Here is a 24670-nt window from a genome sequence, read left to right on the forward strand (position 1 = left end):
GCATTAATCCACAGCGCCACACCAGGACCCCTTTATTGTGAAGTGCCATCGAGTCGATTCCGACCCATAGAGACCCTGTATAGATACAGGGTTTCGGAGGAGCTGCCGGTGAGTTTGAACTGCCATGGAGCTAAATTAGATGTTCTTCACTTAGTATTTTTGGAATTACCATCATATATAATAATTATGGAATTCTAGTATTGAACTGGTAGGACAAGCACTGGACCACGAGGTTAGATTGAACCACAAGGTCGGTGGCTCAAATTTACCAGCCACTCCTTGGAAACCCTATACAGAGTTGCTGTGAGTTGGAATAGACTTGATAGCACTTAACGACAACAGCACAACAATGAATTTCACTAGCAACTGTTTCCCATTGGCCGCCCTGCCTACTAATAAAGATCATGCTCTATCTTTATTCTATAAGAAAAATGTATTCACTAAGGATACTGAATTACACACCCGCTTCCAAGTTACCTTTCTACCTATACACATTGGACTCCACCTCTACCACAGACTGTATATCCTTTTGCTGACAGCCCAAGTCAACACCTCTAATCTTTCTTTTTTTCTATCTTAAATACTACTCACCTGTAGAAAGTTATAATTGGCGAGATGTATTTCTTATGTCTTTTTGTAATCAATAAACAATGAGGAGCTCATTGTCTTTTTTTTTTTTTATGTTTTAGCAACAATCATTCTTCCTCTTCATTTTTCTGACAAGAAACTACAGAGTTCAGGGCACTTTATTGTTAAGTCTAGAACCAAGATGGGAATAAGCAATCTTCAAAGAGAACATTTTCATTTTTATACGTTAATAAAATATTCTATTTGATTTTTTTCAACTTGTTCAGTTCCCTTGTATCTTTGCTATTAGTATTTAATATTTAATATTATTTCACATACATAACAGATTTCCCAGGTTATGTATGTGAAATAATATTAAATACTAATTTAATAATATTAAATACTTACCAATTCTAAGCAATGGATTGTTGTTACTGTTATTAAGTAACATGGTGTCTAGTTGCGACTCATAGCAACCCTGTATAGGGATTCCAAGACTTTAAATCTTCAAGAGAGAAGGAAGGAAGTACAAAAACAGAAACAGAATGAAAGATAAGATTTTTGCTGTTGTTCTCTCTAAAGTCTAATTTCCTTTTATTTGGTGGTGGAATACATTATTAATATTTGAAACTTAAACAATTTTTTAAAGAAGCACATGATTAGGTTCTAAAATAAATGAAGATAACTAATAAAAATGGTTATAAAAAATCAAATCTGTTGCCGGTTGAGTTGATCTCAGCTATTAGTGACCCTATAGGACAGAATAGAACTGCCCCAATTAATTCTACTATAAATTCCAAGAGTATAAATCTATAGAGGCAGACTGCCACCTTTTCTGTCTTGGAGTGGCTAGTAGGATTCACCTGCTGACCTTTCAGTTACCAGCCTGGCTCTTAACCACTGCACCCTCACAGCTCCTCAAGAAAAAAGAAAAAAAGATAATAGCTGTTGCAATTTATTGAGTGTGTACTGAGTGCCAGATGTTTATTTTAAGTATTTTATTACAAAATCTTTTATTTCAAACAAACCCAGTAAGGAAGACATTCTAATCATCGATTTTTAAGCAAGCTGGGTGAATGCATTTTCCAGAGTTGCATGGTTGTTAAGTGATGGCATAAAGATTTGAATCCAGGTTTCTTTAATATAAATACACACTTCTGTTTGTGTTTACACACAGTCATAACCATTTTAATATGCTAATGAATTCTTTCAGAATTGACTAATTGGGAGGGATCAAAGTGAAGAAGAGCAATTAGGGAACACATGCTAGTCCTGAAGGATGGCTCTTGTTGTTAAGTGCCATTGAGTCAGTTCCAGCCCATAGCAACCCTGTATAATGTTTCTGAGGAGTGCTGGTGAGCTTGAACCGCTTACCTTAAGGTTCGAACTGACTTTGCTGTCCTGTGCATTAGTTCACAGTGCCACACTAGGATGAAGGATTTGTAACATTTCAACAATCGGACAGGACTAGTAAGGGATTTCAGTATTTCTGAATACCAGTAACTTCTGGAGACCGTTGAGGAGCAGGTGTGTACTGGAGGAGATGGCTTATCTTGGTAATCATTGGGAGATGGAATTGAGTGTATACATTGAGGTTGATAAAGGAGAGTCTTAAATGACTACCACAGTATAGAGACTGAGATTCCTCACCTGGACTCTTACTTTAGTTAGTATCTAATTTATTAGTTCGCATTTCCTTGTGAAAGCTATTTTACTTTTTTAGTGATTTTTTAAATACATATTTATAAAATAAGACTGTGTCTTGTTTATTGAATATTTAGATTAAATGAGATAATTGAATGAAATATTTCACACACTGCCCAATAAGAACAAATTAACTTTTATCTTGAGGAGGATGGATTTGATAACTGAGTGTGATGGAATAATTTTGGAAAGGGCAATAAAACATATGGTTCAGTTCCAAAGGCTAGGTTCTTATATGAAACCTGGTGTTATATAAAAATGTAGAATAATCCCATCAGATTATAAAATGGAAGATGACTATGTCATTATATTGCTGCCTAATTGCATTAGTATGTCACTACTAAACCACTGAGAAACTGGCTCAATGAAATTGACACATAATCGCAGCATCATAATCAGCATTACATTGCCTCACACCTTGGCATTCATTACTGCCCTTAATGCACAAAATAGTCTGATTTTAGATTCTGTACTATTATCACAAAGGAGCTCTGGTAGCGTAGTGGTTACAAATTGGGCTGTGAACCGCAAGGTCAGCAGTTCGAAACTACCACCTGTTCTGCGGGAGAAAGATGAGGCGTTCTGCTCCCGTAAAGATTTACAGCCTTGGAAACCCTGTGCAGGGTCGCTATGAGTCGGAACCGACTCCACGGCACACAGCCACCACTATTATCAGAAATTCAAAATGTCAGACAAAGAAACTGTTGGCAAGTGAGTACTAGGTGTAGAGCTATATTTTAGTAATACTGTTACAAAAAGCTGCTGAAAGATTATAGGTAAGGTAGCAGTCAGAGATGGTTTAAAGTCTGTTTCTGAGAAACTAATAATGCATGGGGGCAAAAAAAAAAAGGAAAGAAAAAGTCTTAACTGATAGCTTTTTCTTGCTTGTTTAACGACATTTAATTTTCCTTGCAAAGATTTCTTGTGGAAAGGGAAAATGTCCTTTGACTATTATGTTTTTCTGACTCATGTGACAATTCCTGAATTCTATTTTTTGAGCCATCTCATTTCACTATTATGTATATGGGCCTGGTTCAATTTAGCCTTGGTTCTTGAAGCTGTAGTTTGCTGTACTTTTGCAGTAAGAAATGTGGCACTGTTGATTAATAAGCAAAACTGCAAGGTTGGTTTGAACTGCAAAGTCGGTGGTTCAAGCTCACCAACTGCTCCTTGGAAACCCTATACAGGGTCGCTATGAGTTGGAACAGACTCAACAGCACTTAATAACAACAACAAAGAAAGAAGTGGAGTCCTGGTGTGGCACAGTGGGTTACATGCACTGGACAGCAAGGTCAGTTTGAACCACAAGGTTGGCAGTTCAAGCTCACCAGCTTCTGCTCAGAAATACTATACAGGATTGCTGTGAGTCAAAACTGACTCTATAGCACGTAACAACAAGAACAACAAAGAAAGAAAACTATATGGAAATCCATCTACCAATGATAAAGTGCATAGAAAAAACTTCTCAAATCGTCATGGCCTATAAAAAATAATTGACATGGTGTCATAATATTTAGATTATCATGTGTACTTTGTACTATACTAAAGTATTCATTTAAAAATATTAGTTCCATAAAGATATTCAATTTTTGACATGGAAACAAGGGCATCATATTGCCATTCCTCTGCTAAAATACTGTATTCCTATGATGCTTGCTTTCATTGTACATTTTATATCTCAATACCAAACTGAAAACCAAAGAGATATAGCAATCACATCATGATAAATACTTAAAATTTTAGTTAATATAGCATTTGTTTTTTAGTTTATAATTTAGCTAAATTTTAAAAAATATTTAGAATGATTTTAGAGACAATATTTTATTTAGATTTTAGTTCTTCTTTATAACGATTTAGTATTATGGAAAACAAGCAAACAGCAAAACCAAAGTCCAACTAAGTTTATGAACTAAGCCAATATTTAATAAACTACTAAATAATGAAATGAATTTCCATCAATATTATAGTGAAATAGCCTTGCACTGACAGGTGGGGGACCTGGATTATTTTCCTGGGCATTTGTGGTTCTAGTATTTAACATGTAACTCAACCCACATCTCTGGTTAGCATTCATTAATTATCAGGTATGTTCCAGAAATCTCATATATACTCTTCAGTGTAATTGGCAATGCCTTTTGGCATTCGGTACACTGTTGTCGTTGTTGTTAGGGGCGATCAAGTCAGTTCTGACTCATAGCATACATTTGTACAGCAGAACAAGACCATCCATCCTTCACAGTGATCATAGTCATTGCTATAGCTACTGTAGCAATCCATCTTGCTGAGGGTCTTCCTCTTATTTTGCTAATCCTCTATTTTACCAAGTATGATCTCCTTTTCCAGGAACTGGCCATGTCCAAAGTACATGGATGAAATTTCACCCTCCTCATTTCTAAAGAATATTCCAGCTGTACTTCTTCCAAGACAGATTTGTTCATTCTTCTGGCAGTCCATAGTATGTTTAATTTTCAGCAAAACATCATAATTCAAAGGCATCAATTCTTCTTTAGCCTTTCTTAATCACTGTTCAGCTTTTGAATACATATGAGGCCACTGAAAATACCATTGCTTGTGTCTGGTGCACCTTACTCTTCAAAGTGAAATCTTTATTATTACACTAAAGTGGTGTTTTGTAATAGGTTTGTCCACTGCAATGCATCATTTGATTTCCTGGCTGTTGCTTTTATGGGACATTGATTGTGGATCCATGTAAAATAAAATACTATACAATTTCTATCTTTTCTCCATTTATCCTGATGTTGTTTACTGCTCTAGTTGTAAGAGCTTTTGTTTTCTTTACACTAAGGTGTAATACAGACTAAAGTCTATATTCTTTAATCATCAGGATTAAAGTGCTTCAAGATAGCTTTGCTTTCAGCAAGCAAGTCTGTGTCATCTGCATATTGCAGCTTGTTAATGAGTCTTCCTCCTATCCAGATGTTGTGTTCTTTGTATAGCCTAGCTTCTTAGAGTATTTGCACAGCATACAGATTGAATAAATATGTTGGAAGTATACAATCCTGAAGGGAAATGCAGTTAAAAAAGAAAAGGAAGGAAAACAGAAGAAGAAAATAGGAGGGGAGGGGTTGCTTCTTTTTTTATTTTGGCCTGTTTGTTGTGTACTTTTTTTCATGTACCAGTAGGGAAATAATATACATTTATTTTCTTCTTAAAAAAAGAGCGTATTCATTACTTATGTTTGAAACATGAAGGTCAGGTTACCATGGCAGTAGTTTCTGTGTTGTTATGACATGTTTCATGCAGAACAAACTGACCTCTTATTTTCCATCATAATAATTTTATTTTGTCTGATAACATGGTCTTTTATAGTAGTGAATTATGATATTCAGAAATGAGTTTGAAGACTGCCTTATATAATAAAGTTAAAAGATACGATGCTGACACACACGTTTTCATTTTTTCAACCACAGAGTATTCCCTTGTCTTGTTTGTACAACTGCCTTTTGGCCTATGCACAGGTTCCTCATGAGCACAATGAAGTGCATTGGAATTTCCATTCATCATAGTATTAGCCACAATGTGCTAGGATCCACACAGTGAAATGCCTTTGCACAGGCCACAAAGCACAGGCAATTCTGTTTTTAAGGAGCCCTGGTTACTCATTGAGCTGTTAACCTCAAGGTCAGCAATTGGAATCTAAGCAGTCACTCTGCATAAAGATTTACAGCCTCAGTGGCTGTGAGTCAGAACCGACTTGGCAGAGCACCACAGCCACCACCACCACCGATCATCCTTTTGGTATTCTCTGCTTTTAACCAAGGTCCACTTGATACTAGCAGGGATAACCTCTTCTGTAACCAGTGTTGAATTTTTGGCAGCGCTCTGTCACTGTGTTACTGTAGCCATTTAAAAATTATTTTTAGCATAATTTTAATTGCATACTTTATATTGATATTATTGTTTGATAAATTCCCCATTCTGTTGCATCAATTGCTTTGGAATGCGCTCACATATGGATCTCTTACAGTCAGTTAGCTCCATTTTATTATTTATCTCAGTTTCTTTACCAGTTACATTGTAAGAACAGGTTGAAGAAGGCTGAAGCTTTTTCAAGTTTAATGTCCAGATTTCTCTACTAATATATGGTTGGGGTGGGAAGGATCGGGGTCAGAATAAAGGGCAGAAAAGAGGGATGAGGAGGAGGTAGCAAGTTATCCTTTTAACTAATAATTGGCCGGAATGGCTTCACCAGTAGACTTTACCACTATTAGTGAATAGATACACTAGCAAGGAATGGGTCTCTATCTTCCTCTGACTCATTCTTAACTTCAAGTGATCATTCCTAGAACAAATGGAGCTGACTATCCCCAAACATTTCAAAGAGAGGTGTCCCAATGGAATGCAGAACTCATCAGACAATATCTTTGCTATCCCATGCGACTAACATTTTACTAAAGGTAATACAGAAACTGCTGCAAACATACATTGACGGAGAAACTTCCAGGGGTTCATCCAGATTCAGAAGAGGCTGTGGAATGAGGGATATCATTGCTGATGTCCAATGGATCTTGGCTGAAAGCAGAGAATATCAGAAAGATGTTTACCTATGCTTTATTGACTACGCAAAGACTTTCGATTGTGTGGATGATGACCAGCTATGGACAACATTGCAAAGTATGAGTATTCCGGAACACTTAATTGTGCTCATGAGGAATCTGTACATGGACCAAGAGGTAGTTGTTCAAACAAAACATGGGAACACTGAATGGTTAAAAATTAAGAAAGGTGTGTGACAGGGTTGTATTTTTTCACCACACTTATTCAACCTATATGAAGAGCAAATAATCCAAGAAGCTGGGTTATGTGAAGAAAAATGTGGCATCAGGATTGGAGGAAGACTCATTAACAACCTGTGATATGCAGATGATACAACCTTGCTTGTTGGAAGTGAAGAGGACTTAAAATATTTACTGATGAAAAACAAAGAGCACAGCCTTCGGTATGGATTGTATCGCAATGTAACGAAAACAAAAATCCTTAACACTGGACCATAAACAACATTCTTATCAACAGAGAAAACATTGAAGTTGACAAGGACTTCATTCTTCTTGGATCAATTTTCAACACTCATGAAAGCAGCAGTGAAGAAATCAAACAACATATTGCATTAGGAAAATCTGCTGCATAAGACCTTTTTTAAGTGTCGAAGAGCAAAGATGTCAGTTTAAAGACTAAGGTGCACCTGACCCAAGCCATGGTATTTTCAATAAGCTCACATGCATGTGAAAGCTGGACAGTTAGTAAGGAAGACTGTAGAAGAATTGATGCTTTTGAGTTATGGTGTTGGAGGAGAATATTGAAAGTACCATGGACTGCCAAAAGAACCAATAGATCTGTTCTGGAAGAAGTGCAGCCAGAGTGCTCTTTGGAGGCCAGGATGGCCAAACTTCTTCTCTCATACTTTGGACATATTGTCAGGAGGCACCAGTCGCTGGAGAAGAATATCATGTTTGGTAAGGTGGAGGGTCAGAGAAAAAGAGGAAGACCCCCCAGCAAGATGGATTGGCCAAGTGGCAGCATCAACGGGCTCAAGTGTGGCAACAATTGTGAGGTTGGCCGAGGATGGGGCAGTGTTTCATTCTGTTGTGCATAGGGTCTCTATGAGTTGGTACTGACTCAATGGCACCTAACAACAACAACAATCCCCAAACAGATTTTACATAGAAAACCTTAAAACTTAACTAAGCATGCTGTCTCCCTACATAGTAATAGGGACCCCTGATAGCCTCCCTTCTTCTCTGATGATAATAATGACGTCATCTTCAGTGATAGTTATGTTCTTACAATCAATGTCAATATAAGGCCCACCACAATTGCAAACGATGTACTCAAGGTAGAGTCCATGTAACTAATAATCATTTAATAAGGCAAAAATGCTTTAGTACTACACTACTTCAGCTAACGGTACTTAACATGAAATGTTGGCCCTGTAGTTTTTCAAGGAGTGTAAATAGACTAATAATCCTTAAATTTGTTACTCTTGATATATCAAAATGTAATTGCCCAAAGGTAGTTAAGACCAATTGTGTTCTTTATGTTATTCATAATTTGAGCTAAAAAAAAGACAGATTGCTATGCTCAAATCTGAATTTCTTTTATGCATGTTGTATTTCATTATCAAGTACATTATCTAATGAGTCTTAGTGACTTCTGGGAATAAGCACTCTAAATTCAGAAAACTGTATTTTTATTTTATTCATTTCTTTTGGCACCACATTTATTACTTTTCCACTTCTCCCTTACCTTTTACTTTGTCATCTAATACTGAGACAATAAACTAAAGTAATATTTTTTCCACATAAATGTTGGGACTTTGGAAAACTTCAGTTTGATAGATTAAACACTTGCTGATACTGCCCTTTATATTTAAAGAGATCAAAGCACACAGAGGCGAAATGAACGACTCTTGTTTCTATCAGCCTCATGATTCCTACTCAGGGAATGAATCCATGGCAGAACTAAGAGTCAAGGCCTAAAAGCAATGCCTCTTTATCAAATGTTTGTGATGAAAATGAGAAGGCTGAGTGAACTTGTTTAGTGGTTAAGAATAATTCAAGAAAAACAAACCTTTGGGTGCTTGTTTTCCTTTTGATTAGCAAAAGCATAAGCATAAAACTTCTGCATATCTATCTTTCCTTAATCACAAGGTTGAGCAAGAGAGGAAAAATTATTTTTAAAACTCTGACTAGATAGATAACATAAACCTGGAAGAGATCTTGGCTGTCCTCAATTCATTTCTGTTAGAGGACTTTACTTAAGCCATCCCAGAAAGAAACTTGTTTGTTCTATTTTATTTCTTTAAACATTTCCAGAGAAAATGATTCTATTTTAATTGATGATGTGCTTTCATAAAGTTTATTGTTAGTTATACAAGCTGCTTCTTGTGTCTTTTGATAGCAAATGCTTACTTGCTAAGGAAGAAGAATAGAATGCCATAAGAGCAAGAAATGATTAAGTAATAAAAGTCTATTTAAGACTAGAGTTCAAATGTTATAAATGGTGTGGCACTGTAGAATAAAGTACTAGACTATAAGGTCAGTTTGAACCAGTGGCTCAAACCCACCAGCAGCTCCTTGGAAACCCTACATAGGGTCTCTATGAATCAGAACCAACTTAATGGCACTTAACAACAACAGCAACAAGACAAAAGAAACACACACAAATGATTAGACTATTTATTGAATTAAAGAAAATTGGATTTATGTAAAGTCAAGGCAACACGCATATAAAACCCCACCCAAACCTGTTACCATCAATTGATTCTAATTCATAGCAAGTCTTTGTGATACAGAATAGAACTGCCATAGGGGTTTCTAGCCTGCAATCTTTATTTATGGAAACAGATCACTGGGTTTTTTCTTCCACATTGCCACTGGGTGGGTTTGAACTGACAACCTTTTGTTTACTAGCCAAGTGCAAACTTTTTGTGCCACCCTGACAGGAATTGTTTTTATTATAAGAAAACATAGCTCCTGAAATTTAATATTAGTTTATCAGTACACGAAGAGGCCTGGTGGCACAATGGCTTAGTGCTTGGCTGCTAACTGAAAGATCAGTGCTTCAAGTCCACCAGCCACTGTGAGAGAAAGATGTGGTCATTTGTTTCTGTAAAAAATGCACCTTTGGAAACCTCAGTGGGTGGCTGTTCTACTCTGCCCTTTAGGGTCACTATTGTGTCAGAATCCACTTGACAGCAGTGCATTTGGGGTTTTGGACACATCAGTATATAGTTTGGCATCTGTACATAAATTTGGATATAGTCTTTTGATCCCATTCTTTGTCAATTTCTCGGGATACTTGCAACCTTAACTAAGCATCCCAACTCTATAATGCTTCTGATATTCTATGCTGATGTTTTCTGTCTAAAGGAAGTTACTCTTTCTTCTTAGGTATTTTACATAATGCTACCTCTTTAGTCCTCAACAACCCTAACTAAAGTCCATCATTAGCAGAAGGAGAATTCAAACCTAGATTTCTTTTTCATTGTAAAATATTATTTTTTATAGATTTTTTTTTGTTTTTAAAAAGCCTTTATTTCTCCCTGTTTTCCTTCTAGTTCTGTATCTCTCTTCCTTGAATATTCAAGTTCTAATGTGGTCCATTTGTTCTCTAGCTGTCATTTATTTGGTACCAGCTCATTTCTACAATATGCCTTCTACCACTCTCCTGAAACTGTCATGTTAAGGTAGTCAAAGGTCTACTAATTGCTAAAGTCCTGGCTCTTCTCATGGGTTTTTCATATCTCCATAGTACTTGCTGCTTGAGTTAATAGGGGAGATAAGATAAAGTGGGTTATGTGTGGCATCAGGATTGGAGGAAGGCTCATTAACAACCTGCCATATGCAGACTATTCAACCTTGCTTGCTGAAAGTGAAGAAGACTTAAAATACTGATGAAGATCAAAGACCATGGGTTTCAACTCATCATAAAGAAAACAAAAATCCTTGCCACTGGACCAACAAATAGCGTCATGATAAATGTAGAAAAGACTGAAGTTGTCAAAGACTTCATTTTGCTTGGGTCCACAATCAACACGCATGGAAGCAGCTGTCAAGAAATCAAACAATGTATTGTATTAGGCAAATCTACTGTACAACACCTCTTTAAAGTGTTCAAGAGCACAGATGTCAGTTTGAGGACTAAAGTGTACCTGACCCAAGCCATGGTATTTTCTTTTTTTCCTTAAAAAAAAAAAAAAATTATTGTGAATTTAGCGAGGATTTACAGACACGAACATTAGCTTTACATTCAACAATGAACAATGTAAAAATATTTGATGTATATATATGTATAAAGCAAAAAATATATATTCATTTAATTGTCCAAAGGGCACATTCTGAAAGCCAACATCCCACCCACAGGCACACAGCCATGCTCAGTCCATGGGCCCAGAGCCCACAGCTACTGCCTCTGTCATCATCTCTGTTATCATAACTTTTCTAAGGTAGGTAATCTCCTGTTCTTCATTCTTGATGGTCCTGGGATTGTCTGTTCCTGAAATGAAAGATTAACTATTCCCCCATTTTAGTTACATATCTTCTGCAATTATGTTGTGACAATCAAAATTAATCTTAACAATTACTCACAATTGAATCACAAAATCCTCTCACAATAACCCCCGTATTCCCTTTCACCAGATTTATCTGGAAAAGAGGGAAACTATTCAGTAGGAATTTTAGCTTACCTCCCTCATTCTGAAACTAAGCACACTCATGAAAGTTTGTAAGCCGGCCACTTCATGCCTTTATTGTTGTGTTGTTAAGTGCCGTCAGGTTGATTCTGACCCATAGCAATCCTGTATAGGGTTTTCTAGAAGTGGCTGGTGAACTTGAACCACTGACCTCGCAGTTCAAACCAATTTTGCAGTCTAGTGCATTAACCCACAATGCCACACCAGGACTCATGCCTTTATGTTGTTGTTGTTGTTAAGTGCCGTTGAGTCAATTCTGACCCATAGTGACCCTGATTAGGGTTTCCAAGGAGCAGCTGGTAAGCTTGAACCACTGACCTTGTAGTTCAAACAACTTTGCTATCTGACACATTAGTCAACAGTGCCATACCAGGGCCCCAGTTTTTGATAGCCAGTGTCTAATTGGATTACTGGTGTGGAGTTCTGGACTAATGTGCTGGACTGCAAAGTCTGTTTGAACCACAAGCTCTTCAGCCACTCCTGGGAAACCCTATGTGGGGTTGCTGTGAGTTGCAACCAGCTTGATGGCATTTACCTACAACAAATCCAAACCAGTACACTGAGGAAACAAGCTTGTTCCTTAATATGAAGAATTCTTCCATTCTGGTTGGAATTTTGAGCAACTGCATTCATAAGAAAAAACTCCAGTGCATCAAATAGTAGGAATTTACTTACTCACAGTATCAAATATTTTTATATTCACCTAATTTAGTTCTTGTCAGCTAGACATCCAAGCTAGGTCAAATGGGTACTACTTACAGTTTTGGGAGTTCATGCACACCTCCCTGCACTTCAGACCATTTCACTCTGAGCACTAGTTCTTGGGTCTCAGTCAGTGTCCATGGGCTCAGAGTTCACATATCTCCCTAAACTTCAGAGCAGTTAGACCTTCCTCTTCTTTCTGTCATCTCATCTCAAGGTCAATGGGTATCAATAGAACATGGCCTAATACAGCCTCTGTCTTCATTACTGCATTTGCCCATTTCCACTTTCAAGTAGACCCAGATGGTCACCAGCGAGTATACTAGACTGCTTGTAGATTCCCTTTAAGTTTCTGTCCTAGAAGGAGGTTTTCCCTAACGGCCTGACTTTTCCTGCCTTGATGCCTCCAAAGCAAACAGCTTGCTTGATATTCCAACAGCTAAACCATCTTCTTTTTTTCTGCAGGCCTTTCTTTCAATAAATTTCTGCTGTTCTTCCAGCAATTTTGGGTTGGTCTGTATGTCTTCTGTAGTAGAAATGTCCCAGCTCAGAAGATTCTGAGTGGGGCTCAGGATTCCATCTAAGGATGGAAAGCCTTAAGAATCTTATTTCCCTGGGCAAATTCTAACTCCTCTTTTACAAAATCCAATCAGTTGTAGGCTGAAGACAAACCCATAGTATTTTCAATAGACTCATATGCATGTGAAAGTTGGACAGTGAATAAGAAAGACTGTAGAAGAACTGATGTATATGAGTTATGGTGTTGGAGAAGAATATTAACGGTATCATGGGCTACCAGAAGAACAAACAAATCTACCTTGGAAGAGGTACATCCAGAATGTTCTTTAGAAACTAAAGTGGCCAAACTTGTTTCTCATACTTCAGACATACTGTCAGGAGGGAGTAGTCCCTTGAGAAAAACACCAGGAATTGGAAAGTGGAGGGACAGTGAAAAAGAGCCAGTGGCAACAAAAATGGGCTCAAGCATAGTAGTAATTGTGAGGATGGCACAGGACCTGGCGATGTTTAGTTCTGTTGTTCATAGGGTCACTGTGGGTTGTAACTGACTTGATAGCACCTAACAACAACAACAAAGATCAAGCTTTCTTTATTCCATTACTTGTAATTTTCTCATAGTCCCATGCTTTTCACTTTAGCATGAGCAATACTAAACCCTGAGCTGTTCCCTGGGAGGTTATCTTCCCATTCCAATTTGTTGTTTCAGATACCCCTTATTTACCTTACACTCAGTAGGACTATAGTATGACTCCTTATCTTGCCTTCACAAAAAGAGCAACAACAAAAATGACTGCTCCACTTTCTATTAAAAATATTAAATACAAACAATATGACACTTTAAGTGGTATTTTGGACTCAAGACTTGGCAATTATTATCCATATTACTATATACAAATTTTGAAGCTCAGAACTTGAATCATCTACCTAAACTAACCCATCGAATAGAAGATGAAGGTGCTGTGGGATAATGCACTGGACCGCAAGGTCTGTTGGAACCATTAAGTCAGTTGTTCAAACTCATTGGAAGCCGTATACAGGTTGCTGAGTTGGAACCAACTCGATGGCACTTAACAACAACAATAGGTGATGGAATTTATATTTGAACCCCGCACACAAATGCCAAAAACACTCCTTTCTTATACTATAGAGTTTCTCAGTCAATTGTTGTTGTTGTTCATAATTGCCTTCGAATCGGTTCCAACCCACAGCGACCCTATGTAGGGTTTCTGAGGAATGGCTAGTGAGTTTGAACCACTGACATTGCAGTTCAAAACAACTTTGTAGTCCAGAACATTAAGCCAAAAGGCCACACCAGGACTCCATTCTCAGTCAATAGAACTATCTTTTTTTTCTCACACAGATTTAAAATATTAAAAAAAAAAATATATATATACATATATATATAGTTAATGCCATTGAGGTAGTTTTGACTCACAGCAACCATATATAGGGTTTCCAAGGAGTGGCTGGTGGTTTTGAAAAGTCAGCCTTGCAGTTAGCAATTCAGTGCTTATCCTAAAACACCACACCTGGACTTCTGACTTTTCTTAACCATTGCTGATTGTCAAATTCTGTTTCTTCATTTACTGGGCCAGTGTTTATGCAAGTATCAATATTGTTTCTACAACGTATCTTCCAAAAGCCAAGAATGATGTTTTTGCCAATTTATTCCTTGCTGTAAACAAAAATCCTCGCAGTGGTAGATGCTTAATAAAATGTGATCTAATATGTGAAATAAATAATTTAAAAAGTATTTCTGAGCATCTTTGTTGTCTTTATACTGTAAGAGTTTTCCTCTATCATCTATGACAAAAGCCTCCGATGATGTTATGTATTCATATGTCTGATGCAGTTCAAATACATCATCTGCTTCTCAGAAACCTATACAGTGCCTCCATGAGTTGGAACCAACTTGACAACACTTAACAACACAACAACAACAACAATATATGATGTTATAGGAGGATAACTAAATATATATTGCTACTAGGAATCCAATTCATACATTTACAGGTTTATTCCAAATGTTATTTTTTTAAACATGCCTCTGTGATCAGTGGACTGCTGCTTATAAGTTCTCTCAGTGATAAATTTGTCTTATTCTCTTTAGGAATTCTGGTGTGGTGCTGTAGGATCAATTGATAGTTCAAATATAACGGCTGATCCTCAGAAAACCTGTATGAGGTCACTATGAGTCGGAACTGCCACGACACTTAACAACAAGTCTCTTTAGGATGCCTTAAAAAAACATAGCCAATCAAAACAGTGGTTTCTGAGGGAATCTGCTGGGCCAGTTAAATTCAATGTAGAGAAATCAGCTCAGAAGACATATGTTGTATGTGGCTGTTGTAATTGTGCATGTGTGTATGTGTGATTGTGTGTGCTTTGTGTGCAAAGGTAGCAAAGGCTATCCTATGAATATTTCTTTGGGGAATCTTACACCCATACACCCTACAGCCTTGATTTTGCCTCTTCAGATTTTTTTCTGTTCCCCAAACTCAAAGAACATTCTAAAAGAACATGATTTGGGTCCTTTGAGTGTGCCAAACTGCCGTGGTGTAAATTGAAGAGCACAGAATTCTTCATGGAAAAGTTAGAGAGATGGAAACACTGCCTTCAGGAGTATATAGACTTGGATGGAAGATATATTGAGAAACAGTAGTTTAACATTTTGATATTTTTGCTTAATAAAAGTTTCTATGATTATGTGGCGTCCCGGTGTGGTGCTGTTGGATGATCACTGGACTGCTAAATGCAAAGTCAGTGGTTTAAAGCTGCAACCACTGACATTATGGTTAGCAGTCCAGTGTTTATCCTACAGTGCCACACCAATCGGAATTCCATATCTGAGGGGTTATTTACCTCCTGCATAGGTTCATGGTAGATGCATCATAGGGCCTCTACTGATTCTGCAGTTGCCAATTTCTCCAGCATTCGCGTGTATTTGCTTCTCCCGGCAGCATCCAGAGCCTGCTTTATGACAGAGTATGTTGATGTGGAGTTTTCTGTGCGGGAAAGTCAGGTGGGGGTGTCATTCAGACTGCACTGGATTATAAAAGTACTATATCATTGTCTGGTGTTGCTCTGTGAGTCAATGTGCCAGACTGCAAAGCCATTTGAACTGCAAAGTCGGTGGTTCAAGCTTACCAGCTGCTGTTTGGAAACCCTATACAGGGTCGCTAAGGGTCAGAATAGACTCAACAGCACTTAACAAAAACAGCATATCGGGGTTGTTTGTTGTTAAGTGTCGTCAATTCTGTTCCAACCCATAGTGACCCTGTATAGGGGTTCTGAGGAGCAGCTGAGGAGCTTGAATTGCCACCACAGTGCCACACCAGGACTCACTTTATCATTATTATTTCATTTATTGCATTGTTGTTGTTGAGGCTAAACACAACAAAAGTACACCATTTCCACAGTTTCTACATGATTCCTTTAGTGACTGATTATATTCTTTGATTGTATAGCCATTCTCATCCTCCTTTTCTGAGTAGGTCCTCACTCATTCACATACACTGACTGCCCCTAAAGTTCCAATCTAAGCTTTCAAATTGCTTTTGTCGGTTTGATCCCAGACAGATAGTTCTTAATAAAGCATAATGTTCAAAGCAGGCATTGTTTTGCTTTCTGTTTGATTTTAAGACGAATTGGAGGATATTTTTGGGAAGGTTCAATGATTTTCTCAGGGCAATGATTACAGGAATTCATTCAACCTCTGAGGCGCCAGGAAGCCTGGAATTCATAAGAAATTGAAATTTTGTTCTGTATTTTTTCTGTTTTAATCAGGAGTCTACGGAAGTATTCTGAATCTGCACAGAAATTACCATTTTGTGATTCTTAAGAGAGGTCTGTTTTCAGTGACACTATGTTAATATTTTATACTGAAATGTTCTAAGTTATTTGTCATAAAATATCTTCAAATACATCTTTTATCAGACTCACTCACTGAGAGACTTTGGACAAAGTCTTAGAAGACTCTAGATGTAAATACCTTTTTAAAAAAATACATGAAAATGGAAAATATGTGGCATTTTGTTGTATACTACAGAGCTTTGAGTAAATGCAACAGAGAACGCAGTTCCCAGTACTTTTAAAGATATTTGTTGTTGTTGTTGTTAGGTGCCATTGATTCAGTTCCAATTCATAGCGACCTTATGCACAGCCGAATGAAACACTGCCTGAGCCTGGGCCAATCTATTGTTGCCATGCTTGAGCCCATTGATGCTGCCACTCTGCCAATCCATCTCGCTGTGGGTCTTCTACTTTTTCTCTGACCCTCCACTTTCCCAAACGTGATAGCCTTCTCCAGTGACTGGTCCTTCCTGACAATATGTCTGAAATATGAGAGATGAAGTTTGGCCATCCTGGCCTCCAAGGAGCACTCTGGCTGCACTTCTTCCAACATGGATCTATTGGTTCTTTAGCCAGCCCATGGTACTTTCAATATTCTCCTCCAATACCATAACTCAAAAGCATCAATTCTTCTACAGTCTTCCTTATTCACTGTGCAGCTTTCACATGCATATGAGGTTATTGAAAATACCATGGTTTGGGTCAGGCGCACGTTAGTCCTTAAGCTAGTTCTCAACATCTTTGCTCTTCAACACTTTAAAAAGGTCTTGTGCAGCAGATTTGCCCAGTGCAATATGTCATTTGATTTCTTGACTGCTGCTTCCATGAGTGTTGACAGTTGATCCAAGAAGAATGAAGTCCTTGACAACTTCAATCTTTTCTCCTTGATAAGAATGTTGTTTATTGACCCAGTGTTGAGGATTTTTTTTTTCTTTACATTGAGATACAATCCATACCGTGCTCTTTGATCTTCATCAGTAAATATTTTGTATTCTTCACTTTCAGCAAGCAAGGTTGTATCATCTGCATATCACAGGTTATTAATGTGTCTTCCTCCAATCCTGATGCCATGTTTTTCTTCATATAACCCAGCTTCTTGAATTGTTTGCTCAGCATACAGGTTGAGTAAGTATGGTGAAAGAATACAACCCTGTCATACACCTTTCTTACTTTTAAACCATTCAGTAGTCCCATGTTGTGTTCGAACAACTGCCTCCTGGTCCATGTACAGATTCCTCATGATAACAATTCAGTGTTCCAGAATACTCATACTTTGCAATGTTGTCCATAGCTTGTCATGATCCACACAATTGGAGACCTTTGCATAGTCAATAAAGCACAGGTAAACATCTTTCTGATATTGTCTGCTTTCAGCTAAGATTCATCAGACATCAGCAATGGTATCCGTTGTTATATGGCCTCTTCTGAATCCAGCTTGAACCTCTGGAACTTCTCTGTCAATGTATGGTTGCAGCCGCTTCTGTATTACCTTTAGTAAAACTTGACTCGCTTGAGATATCAAAGAGATTGTCTGATGATTTCCGCATTCCACTGGGTCACCTCTCTTTGGAATGGGCACAAATATGTATCTCTTCCAATAAGTTGGCCAGATAGTTATCTTTCAAATTTCTTGGGAGAGATGAGTGAGTGCCTCCTGTGCTGCCTCACTTTCTTGAAATATTTCAATTTTTATTCCATTAGTTCCTGATGCCTTGTTCTTTGCCAGTTCCTTCAATGCACCTTGGACTTCCTCCTTCAGTATCATTGGCTCTTGATCATATGCTACCACTTGAAATGATTGAACATCAACCATTTCCTTTTGGTACAGTGACTCTGTGTATTCCTTCTACCTTCTCTTGATGCTTTCTCTATCATTCAATAATTTGCCCAGAGAATCCTTCAAGATACTTAGAGTTTACTTATCTCAGTATAATAGGTAGTGCTTCTTTGCATCTGAGTAGTGACAGGTAGGTTTGAGTCTGGCAACATGGCTCTATTAATATGCCTCAACTCCTTTGCTGAGCTTTTAGAGATGACTTGCACTTTCAAATTTTGGTTTCAATATGACTCTGTAGAAACAGACACATTTATCAGCTCATTCTATTGGTGATTTATTGTTGTGGTTGTTGTTAAGTGTTAAATGGCATTCTACTTATATCGACCTCATACAGGGTTTCCAAGGAGCAGTTGGTGAGTTTGAACTGTTGATCTTGTCATTAGCATTCCAGTGCTTATCCTACAGCATCAAACCAGAATTCCTTTATCAGAGATGGTGGTGGTGGTAGTTGTATGCCACGGAGTCGATTTTGACTCATAGCTACCCTGTTTTATAGGTTTCTGAGGTTATAAATCTTTATGGGAACAGAAAACCTCATCTTTCTCCCATGGAGCAACTATCTCATAAATTTGAACTGATAACCTTGCAGTCAGTAGCCCTGCTCCTACTCCACTAACCTACCAGGGCTCCTTCTCAGTGATAGAAGATACAGTCTGTGTGGGATCTATTTGTTGAGAGTAAAGTATATGTACAAAGTTCTTGGATGATGTCTGTTGCCACAACGGTATTGTGTAACTTTATTTTCTTCCATTCTCTATCTGGCAGAATCTAGCTTTGTCAAGAAAGGTGTGGCTATCGATGTTTATGGCTCTCCATAAATGCCAATGTGGACAAACAGCATCAAATCTTCCTTTGAGTCTGATGCCTAGCCATTTATGATGATTGGTTTAGAAGCATAATGAAACTATTCACATAGATCTTTTATTCTTTTGTGTTTGATTTCTATTGTATAGAATATGGTAATATTGGCGGAGGATGAAATTCTTTATTTCGTATGACATGACTGCTAATGGATGTTCTTTTTAAAGAGGGCAACTCTGCATATTGTTTAGCTCAGAGTCTGTGTCCCTTCAACATGCAAGTGATAGAATCACAACTGAATTAGTTTAATGGTCTCAAAAAAGTAACAAGCAATAAAGTTTACATCCTAATTGAAAGCGCACAGTGCATTTTATGTGCTTTTTTTCCCCTAGAGAAAATTCATTTTGAGCTCTATCTGTGTATGTGTGCGTGTAGTATGCAGTTTGTCTTATTTGGTTTGTCTTTGGCTCTATTCTCTCAGAGCTTCGTTGCCTTGGTTACCATTACATACTGCTTGTATGTGAAGTTCCCCTTTGACGTGCATTTATTTCTATGGAAACAGTGACGTTATTGGTATGGGTAGGTGCTTTGAGAAAAAGAAAATGAATAGTGAGCTTTCCTTTGGTCATAAAATATGTCATTAAAGTATTTGTTAAATTAGAGACTTATTTTATGCTTTCATTTTGATTTGATCATGAAGTTTCTTTTTTCCTTTGTTTTTACAGATCTACTTGAAGAAAACGACTTAAAAGTGTTAAATATACTGTATAACAACTTATCATAATATATGGCAACCATAAAAATAGTCATAGCTATATTTAACATAAAAAGAATTATTGCTCTAACCTTAAAAGTGTCTCAGAGAATGAAAAGTTTATCTCAGTAACATTTGTAATCATGAAATGCTATTGAGCAATAAATCTTATAGCCTCATTTTTTTTCTTTACAGATGATGTGGAAACCAGCCTACGATTTTCTGTATACTTGGAGCGCTCACTATGGAAGCAGCTACAGAGACGCATTACAAGACCTTCAATCAGCTGTGGACAGAATGAAAAATCCTGTGACCAAGCAGTGGCGTGATTTAACAGGAGCTTTAATACTAGTAAATTCTCTAGAGACTTTGAGAGCAACTGCATTCTCTACTTCTGAGGAAGTATAGACATGAAGAGTGTGTTTTTGAAGGAGGGGGAGGGTAGGAAGAAAATGATATGTGTGTGTTTGGATTTGAAAAAGGGGAACAATTTCAGAAAAGTATTATACTCATTTTTTATCATGTGCAAGCACAGCCTAAAATAATATCCAAATGTGAATTTTACAGTGTGTGTATATATATACAAACACACACACATACATATATATTGTTGTTAAAACCTGTTCAGTCAGTTCCAACCCATAGCCACCCTATATAGGGTTTCTGAGGAGCAACTGGGTTTCTGCCAAACTTGTGGTCCAGCACATTACTCTGCAGCTATATATGTGTATGGAGTCCTGGTGTGGCACTGTGGGCTATTGCGTCAGACTGCAAAGTCATTTGAACTGCAAGGTCAGTGGTTCAAGCTCACCAGCTGCTCCTTGGAAACCCTATACAGCAGGGTCACTATGGGTCAGAATTGCCTCGATGGCATTTACCAAATATATATATATATATATACACATTTTTGTGTATGTTTCAAATACAATGCTAGACTACTTTGTTGTGATGCATGAAACAAAATATATCTTCCTCAAAGTTTTTTTTTTTATTTCCTTGATTTAAGTCATGTGATTATTAGAATAATAACATCACCCAGGTGCTCAGATGAACCATAAGATCACAAAATAAACAACTGAAGTTTTACCAGGGGGCAAGGATGAAACAGGAGAGATCAAACATACACACTCTGTGGCCAAGAGCAGGGCTATATACATTGTTTACCTGATATCTTTTATTTTTCATTAGTTTCTGCTGATTTCTCCCATTTTCATGTAAAGAAACATGGAACTAGAGAGAGAAGACCCAAGGCTATGTAGCTCACAGGAAGTATGATTCTGGTCAGTAAAACCTGACAGTTGTTGTTCTTCTTTTTAAGCATACCACATAGCAGAATAGTAAAAATATATCAATAAATAAAGAGAAAAGCTTTACTGCATATTAGAACTGGTTATGGATTGAATTATGTCCCCAAAAAAGTATGTGTCATCAATCCAAACCTCTGTGTCTATGGTTGGAGTCCTGGTATGGCACTGTAGGATAAAGCAGTGGACCACAAGGTTGGTTTGAACCACAAGGTTGACAGTTCAAACTCACCAACTGCTCCTTGGAAACCGTATAGAGGGTCACTATGAGTCATAACCGGCTCAATAACATGCCTGTTATAATCCCATTTGAGATCGGTTGTTTTTGTTCTCTTAATGAGATAACATGGATGTAGGTATATTTGAATCAATTTCTTTTGAGATAGAAAATAAATTAAATGCAAGTTAGAAGCAGAGATGGCAGAAAAGAGATGCCATGCCACATGAAGTTTGTCCAGGAGCACAGAAGCTCAGAAGAGACAAGAATCCTTCCCCAAGCTCCTACAAAGAGAAAACTTTTCCCTAGAGACGTTTTCCGCTAGTCTCTGAATTCAGACTTCTAGCCTCTTAAACTGTGAGTGAATAAATTGTAGTTTGTTTCAGCCATCTACTAGTGGTATTTCTGTTATAGCAGTACTAGTTAACTAAGACATACTTCATGGGGAAACTTGATTTTAATTGGATGTTGTTGAGCTTTTTCATCATCTTTTGAAAGACTGCTAAGAGGGAAACTGACTCCTCATCTAAAATCCAGAGTCTAACCCTAAGGGCCTGGACGTTCTCACCAGTCTTCTTCAGTATGTTGAATTCTATCTAATCCTACTTCACTCAGTGCTTTTCTGCAGGATTACAAAGAACAGTAATTCTTTAGCTCTCAGGGATCTTTAATATCAAGAGTTATTAAAATCAAACAATAAACAAAAACTTGATTTAACACTGTTAAATGTAATGGTTTTGAACAATTAAAAACAGTAATGTGTGTGTGGGAGAGGGAGAAAGAAAGTATTTTATAAAGCTCTGAAAGACAAAGATATTGTGTCAGTATAAATGCTAAATGCTGGAGAAGTTCACAAAGACAAGATCTGTCCCACCTGCCTGGGTTCACGTATGTGGACAGTGATTTATTTATTATGCTTCCATTTGATGGATACGCTATGTGCATCTATTTTGTGACTGGCACGAAAGTGGCTGAAATTAATGCTGGAAGAAACAACCTGACACTTGACTTCAGTACTACTTAGTGAGAAAGAAAAAGAAATATATGTATAAGCATATATATATAAATTATCTTTGAATATATATATATATATAAATAGATCTTTGATTATATATACTTATCTTTGAATATATATATATACTTATCTTTGAATATATATATATTTATCTTTGAAAATATATATTATCTTTGAATATATATATATATCTTTGAATATATATATTATCTTTGAATATATATATAGATAGATAGATGTATATATTCTGCTCTCGTAAAGACTTACAGCCTCGGAAACCCTATACAGTGTCGCTATGAGTCAGAACCAACTCCACGGCACATAACAACAACACCTATACACACACACACACACACACACACACACACACACACACAGTTAAGGAGCTCGGGTAGCGTAGTGGTTATGAATTGGGCTGCTGACCTCACAGTCAGCAGTTCGAAACTACCAGCTGTTCCGTGGAAGAAAGATGAGGCTTTCTGCTCCGTAAATATTTACAGTCTCAGAAACCCTGTACAGGGTTTCTATGAGTCGGAACCGACTCCATGGCACATAATAACCACATATTCATTTAAATGTAAAATGGCATCCTTAATAACAGCCTCAGGGAAGATGGTGGTACTAAGAAGCATATAAATGTGTTGGAGGTATCATCTGGGGGGTTGGGGGGTGGGGTGGGGGACTGGTAATTTTCCTTGGGGAAGAAATAGTGAGCCTGAGGGAAGGAGCTGATGTTGTCTCCAGTCTCTGGGTGGAAAAGGCCATTCCTCAATGCATGAAAGCCCTTAGGCAAGAGGGAAGCTTGGTAGGAGTCAATAGAGCCAGCCTGGTGGGCCAAGAGATAAGATGAAATAAGGAGAAGGCCATTTTAGAGCCATTACAACCTCTTGAATATAGGAAAGAAAGACACACCCTCAAAGTAATGAGCATCAGCTGAATAAGGATTTTGTTTCAGGATCCTGAATAAAACATGTCCATTTGGCTAAAAAATAAAAACAAAATCTTTCCAGAGCTTTTAATACACTACCCCAGAGGTATTTGGTGTACTGGCAAAGGTAATTTGAATTAGGGTTGAAGAACAATCTTGAAGACTTTCAATATTTATATTTGATGATAAGAGAACACAGCTTGCTCAAGAAGTTATGTATACATATTCAAGGACAGAGCTTATTTTTAGTTGAAAATAAATTCAGAGAGAAATACACAATTTGGAAGTTCAAAACACGGTAGTATTTAGTGTTAATTTTTCTTTCTTTAGAGCAAACTTGGAGTCTTATTAACATGTCAATGAATCAAGGAATTCAGGGAAGGGATGGTGGTGGCTGTAGTTTTGTGCTGTTGAGTTGTAACTGCTGACCTTGTGGTTCGCAGTCAAACAGGTAACTCATTACACCTCCAAAACTCCTTCAGAGAGGGGTTGTTGGTAAGTACTGTCAAGTACTTTCCAACTCATAATGACCATATTTAAGGTTTCTGAGGAATGGCAGGTAGGTTTGAACTGATAGCCTTGAGATTAACTGTCCAATATTTATCCTACAGAGCCACACCTGGACTCCTATGAAAGGGATGTTGCTATTAAGTGCTGTAGAATTCTGACTCAGCAAGTCCTTGAGTTACCAAGGAGAACCTGATGGGTTTGAACTGTCAACCTTGCTGTTATTGGTCCAGCGTTTATCTATAGTTCCACACAAGGGCTCCATGAAAGGGATTGTTATTGTTGTTGTTAAGTGCTGTTGAGTTGGTTCTGACTCATATCCTGTATAGGATTTCTGAGGAACAACTGGTGAATTTGAACCACTGACCTTGTGGTTCAAACTGACCTTGTGGTCCAGTGCATTATCCCACAGCGTCACAACAGGACTCTACGGAAGGGATGGTAGGGAATTAATAAGTTTTCCTAGGCTCCCAGCTCAGAGAAGAGAGAGATCTTAGCTGCTTAGAGTAGAAAGATTAAGTAAATTACTTCAGGTTTACATGGCATCATATGTTGTTATTGTGGTTGAGGAGTTTAAGAATACTTTTTTTAAAAAATGAAAGACACAATCTCTGTAGTTTAAGGATGAAGCAACAGTTTAAATATGAATACATTACAAATACATCTTGTAATCTTGTAACAAATCCTTCTGGAGGAATTTTAAACCCATGTCCAAACAATCTGTTCTTATAAATATACTATCTTTATGCATC

The 24670-nt window shown here is 37.4% G+C and overlaps 1 protein-coding gene across 1 annotated transcript in view; it reads left to right on the forward strand.

The window, feature by feature from the left end:
* The window catches only part of MACC1 (metastasis associated in colon cancer 1), a 35342-nt gene extending 14987 nt beyond the window's left edge, over window positions 1-20355 (forward strand). Inside the window, exon 4 of the mRNA XM_006832229.1 lies at window positions 20143-20355. Within this exon, the coding sequence (XP_006832292.1) occupies window positions 20143-20355 (213 nt within the window). The remainder of the gene's footprint in view (window positions 1-20142) is intronic.
* The last annotated feature ends 4315 nt before the right edge of the window (window positions 20356-24670 follow it).

This window comes from Chrysochloris asiatica, unplaced genomic scaffold, assembly GCF_000296735.1.
Source record: "Chrysochloris asiatica unplaced genomic scaffold, ChrAsi1.0 scaffold00006, whole genome shotgun sequence".
NCBI classification, from domain to species: domain Eukaryota; kingdom Metazoa; phylum Chordata; class Mammalia; order Afrosoricida; family Chrysochloridae; genus Chrysochloris; species Chrysochloris asiatica.